The following is a 5,208-nucleotide window of genomic DNA, read 5'->3' on the forward strand; positions in this document are numbered from 1 at the left end:
CTCCCACCTCCCTTGGCTCAGTGCAGGACAAGCTCTTGGCCTGTTTGCAGAGACACCAACCTGGAATTCCACTGCTGCCGAGATGGAATCTGGCAACAGGCTATTGCCAGAGGGTTGGGAATGCCAATATCTGGCAGGAACAACTCATTTTTAGCCTTAGCAAGTGCACAAACACTACCAGTTTCCGACTAAGTGATGGCTGCTTTGCTGAGAGTGCCCCCAAAATCCTGTGCTAGGAAGGGAAGATTCCTCTTTCCTGTGCAGCAGAACTGAGACCTCATCACACAAAGCTTGTTCCCAGGGTCATCCCAAATCCCAGGGGAGACTGCTCTCTGGGGACCTGGAGTGTGAAGAGTCCAAGGGCAACTCAGCTCCCCTGGTAACCACACAAAGAGTACAGACCGGGAAGGCGGTGAAATGTGCTTTCAGGATTAAACATATGGAGAATTATAGATAGATACAGATATATATATATATACACACCCCCAGGGGCTCTAGTTCCACCCAGTTCTGCAGTTCTTTAGGAGCAGAACCTCATGTTTTAGTCAATAAACACCTGCAGAGATTTACCTGTTTCATTCTCCTAAACCTGCACAGTCACCAGTTGATTTTCAATTCTTATTTCAACTAAATACTGTTCTTCAGAGTCACACAGGATTTCACATCACTTGCTCCTCTCTGGGCTGGGCAGGAGGAACCACTGGTGTCCAGACAGAGTCATTCCAGGGACAGAATGCAGATCCCAAAGTGGATCCATTCAAGAGGGATGAGGAAAATGAGTGTCACTTACAAAGGATCTATAGAAAAATGAGGAGTTAACTCACACCTGCACCTGTCACCAGCAGGGTCAGCAGCAAACTCCCTGTGAAGGGGACACTAACATGGATTTTCAGGTTACAGAGTAGGAATGACTCAGGAATTTTTGCTTTGGATGTTATTACCAAAACCAGAGACTGTGTCTTGTCTGTCAGTGGCATTAAAAATAGTGCCTGAACCCTTCCAGAGACTCTGAAGTGACTGTCACACCTGGTCCTCACACCTGACCTTTCTTCAGAGCAGGACAAACACCTTAATGTACACTGTTGTCACCTTGGCTGAGAGCAGAACCACATCTTAAGGGACAGATGGATGAGAGCTGAGAGTTTGTGCATCAAGATTAAGGGTAGGGTTGGGGCAGGGGATGTTACAGTGGGGGTCTGCTACAGACCACCTGATCAGGAGGAGGGTGTGGATGAAGGCCTCTACAGACAGATGCAAACAGCCTCAGACTGACAGAAGGAGATAAGATCCCCTGAGCCTTCTCTCCTCCAGTCCCAGTTCCCTCAGCCTTTCCTCTCAGGAGAGATCCTCCAGTCCCTTCGTTATCTCCATGGCCCTTGGCTGGACTTCCTCAGCTAATTCCATGTGCTTCTTTTAACAGGAAGCCCACACAGGTGCTGCGTGGAAGGGGAGGATCACCAGATCACCTTCCTACACCTGCTGGCAATGCTCTCCCTAATTCCACCCAGGATACCACGGGCCACCTCTGCCATGAAGACACACAGAATCCCAGGTAGGTTTGGGTTGGAAGGATCCAGTTCCACCCCCTGCCATAGGAAGGGACACCTTCCACTAGCCCAGGTTGCTCCAAGCCCCATTCATCCTTGCCTGGAATACTTCCAGGGATGGGGCAGCCACAGCTGCTCTGGCCAACCTGTGCCAGTGCCTCAGCACCCTCATAGGGAAGACTTACTTCCTAATATAGGAAACAAGTGAACCTCTAGGAGAAGGTGAAGTTTGTTATCACCTGTTAACTTGCTGAGGGCACAGTCCTCCTCCTCATCCAGGTCAACAGTGATCAAGTCAGACCTCAGGTTCAAACTAAGAGGAAGACTCAACCCAAAACTCAACTTTCAATAAATATTCCAGTGTCCTGTGCAGGAATGTCCTGTCAGAGTTCAGCCTCACACAGAATCTTTTGCCATGGTTCTGTCCTCCAGGGGTGTCACAGTGTTTTCAAACCCTGTCTCTCCCAGGGTCATTATCTGCTTTGCTAATGAGCTTCTGGAACTAGTTAAAGAGAACAGACTCCACTTCATACCTGATGGTATCTTGGACAAATTTCTGCAGCCTGGAGGTAATCAGCCACTGCAGAATCCTCAAATGTTGGCGCTTAGGAATGCGAATACTTCCACAAATCCACAGACTCCAAAACCCATCTGGTCTGAAGCCTTAGGGATGAAGTGGGAACACCTCAGCTCCCCAATCTGAACAGAGACCACAAAGACAGGGCAGGGGCAAGTCCTGACCCAGTGGAAAGGAGGTTCCCAAGGACAGGGACAGCTGCTGGTCATTCCAATCAGATGCCTCCTGTCTGGGAAATCCTGAATTTAGGAAGGGAGTAAGCATGGGGGTTTGTTTTGATCCCTCCCAAAACACATCCTCTGTGTGGGTGAACATTTCACACTGCACCAGTTGTCCTGCAGACAGGGCAGGGGCAAGTCCTGACCCAGTGGAAAGGAGGTTCCCAAGGACAGGGACAGCTGCTGGTCATTCCAATCAGATGCCTCCTGTCTGGGAAATCCTGAATTTAGGAAGGGAGTAAGCATGGGGGTTTGTTTTGATCCCTCCCAAAACACATCCTCTGTGTGGGTGAACATTTCACACTGCACCAGTTGTCCTGCACTGCAAGCTGAAAAGAGGAGCCTGAGGCCATGGGCAGCTCTGGGAAGCCATTCCCAAGCAGGACTGAGGTGGCACAGTGACTCAGAACGCATATGGAACTCTGGTTTGGCTTTGCTGGGTGCACCTTCCAGGTGGAAACACCCTGGGAAAGCTGCACCCAGCAAAGCTGAAGCCAAAGGACAGAACTGTGACTTGCAATCACATCAAGCATACAGAAAACAGAGGTATTCTATACCCGGAAATAATCCCTTGGAAGATGATTTAGCTGTGACACAACAGCAGCCTGTGCTATCAGCAGAGCCCCAAGAAAACCCACGACTGTGGCAACACAAGTGGAGCTTTCCCACAAGCAGAGGAGCAAATTACCCCATTGGGTTTGATGAAAACAGACAAGAGACTTGGAATTAAAAACCTAAGGACATGTGTGCACAGGGCTGAGCACAAAGGTTTGCTCAACCCCTCAGTGCCCAGTTGGAAATGAGTCCAAGCCCATGTGACAATTCTGAGAGTGAAGATTAGATCCAATGCGACTCATCCCAGACAGGGTCCATAGGGAGAGCAGGGAATTTACACACCCACCACGTGTGCCAAGGATGAAACAGTGGAGTGTAAGCTTCAGAGAGAGCAGGACAGACAGGTGTGGAGAGGAAGATCAGCTTTCCTTCTCCCTATTTTTAATTCATGGGTTGGAGTCCACCACCAGGTGTTTGGGGGTTACTTTTGCCTCATTTATTGCTTTACTTCACTTATTCAATTAGTTTTTACTTATTAAACAACATGGAGATACTTCACCACAGTCATTCTTTGCCTCTGTGACACCTCACCCTCTGAGAGACACGTCACTTCTTGTAAGGCACTTCTTCCACCTCTGCCACACTTTGAATCATCAAGGTTGGAGGAGACCTCTAAGATCACTGAGTTCAACCACTAGCCTGCCACTCTGCTGCAGAACTTCTTCCACCCATGTCACACTTCACCCCTAGGACACCTCACCCCCTGGGGACTACTTCAACCCCTGTCACACTTGACCACTGTCATTCCTTTCATCCCACAAAAAGAGGACATGAATCCACAGAGTTTAGATAAAAAAGAGCTTCTGTGCTGTCACAGAGGGCAGAACATGGCCAAGAGCACCCTGAGTGTGACTGACTCACCAGCAGGCCAGGATGCAGAGGGCCGTGAAGAGGATGATGGGGATGGGGTAAGAGGCACAGAGCAGCCCGTGGTTGTAGAACGCCCGCGATGTCCTCTCGCGCAGCCTTTCAGTCAGGGTCATCCTCGGCCGCCGTCACCTCGCTGCCATCCCGGGACACGGCAGGGTCTCAGGGAATTCCAGCATGTGCAGCACTCCAGGGAAGGCACACGGTCCAGCTGGGGGTGGGGAGAGGGAAAGCTTGTGTGAAAAATGGAAAACAAAGGGAAATTAGAGACCCCACCTGGAGTGCTGTGTACAGCTCCCATGTCCCCAACATAGAACTGTAGGAGCAAGTCCAGAGGAGACCACAAAGCCGAGAAGAGGACTGGAGCACCTTCCTATGAAAGAGTTGGGGCTGCTCAGCCTGGAGAAGAGAAGGCTGTGTGGACACCTCATAGCAACCTTCCACAATCTGAAGGGCTGTGAGAACAATGAGGCACTGGCACAGGCTGCTCAGAGAAGCTGTGGCCACCTCATCCCTGAAGTGTTCAAGACCAGGCTGGAGCAATCTGGGCTAGTGGAAGGCGTTCCTGCTCATGACATAGAACTGGATAACCCTTAAGGTCCTTCCAACCCAAACCATTCCAGGATTCTGTGAAACGACCATGCAGATCCAACCTCACTGTCAGGGTTAACCACCCCTTGGAGGATGAGGAGGACCCCTCCATGAGCAACTTGGGACCAGCATAGATTTGTTGCTCCTGTGGCAGACACGCATCCAAAGTCACTCCTTGCCCACCCTCACCTGCCAGCAGTCACCGCGGGGAGGATCATGACACTGGGAATAGTTTCTTCTAATTCCAAGGAGGAAAACTCTGTATTTACTCACTTCACCTGCTGTGAAACAGCAGCATCCCCTAAGAAAACATGAAGCATTCCAAGGCTAATATTTCCTTATGTCATTTGGGGGGGGTTGCATACTGCATTCTGCAATCTTTGCTGGCTTTGAGCTACAGTGGTGGAGGTCAGAGCAAACAGCAGGAACTGAGCCTGTTCCAAGCCATGTCTGCAAACAGAGATCATCTAACTCAAAACAAACCCTCCAGCTGTAGGACAAGTGTTAAAGGAGAATCCATTCAGAGGCTTTCTACTGCATGACTTCAAAGCCAAGACAAAGGTTGCCTGGAAGCTCGAGGACATCAGGATGTCTCCACCTCACAGCACCACAGGTGCCATTTCTGGTTTACTTCAGGTACAAAAGACAGACACACATTACACAATCACAGAGTCACTGAGGTTGCAAAAGACCTCCAAGACCATTCAGTCCAACCTGTGACCCATCACCACCTTGTCAACTAGACCAGAGCACTGAGTGCCATGTCCAGTCCTTCCTTGAACATCTCCAGAGA

The 5,208-nt window shown here is 50.0% G+C and overlaps 1 protein-coding gene across 1 annotated transcript in view; it reads right to left on the minus strand.

The window, feature by feature from the left end:
- LOC103808295 (sterol regulatory element-binding protein cleavage-activating protein-like) overlaps positions 1 to 3,990 on the minus strand; it is a gene marked incomplete at its 3' end in the record, with an annotated part of 23,614 nt that extends 19,624 nt beyond the window's left edge. Inside the window, exon 1 of the mRNA XM_009081070.1 lies at positions 3,819 to 3,990. Coding sequence (XP_009079318.1) covers positions 3,819 to 3,940 — 122 coding nt within the window. The remainder of the gene's footprint in view (positions 1 to 3,818) is intronic.
- Positions 3,991 to 5,208: the final 1,218 nt, after the last annotated feature.

The sequence above is a fragment of the Acanthisitta chloris genome, unplaced genomic scaffold (genome assembly GCF_000695815.1).
Source record: "Acanthisitta chloris isolate BGI_N310 unplaced genomic scaffold, ASM69581v1 scaffold6298, whole genome shotgun sequence".
In the NCBI taxonomy this organism is placed as follows: domain Eukaryota; kingdom Metazoa; phylum Chordata; class Aves; order Passeriformes; family Acanthisittidae; genus Acanthisitta; species Acanthisitta chloris.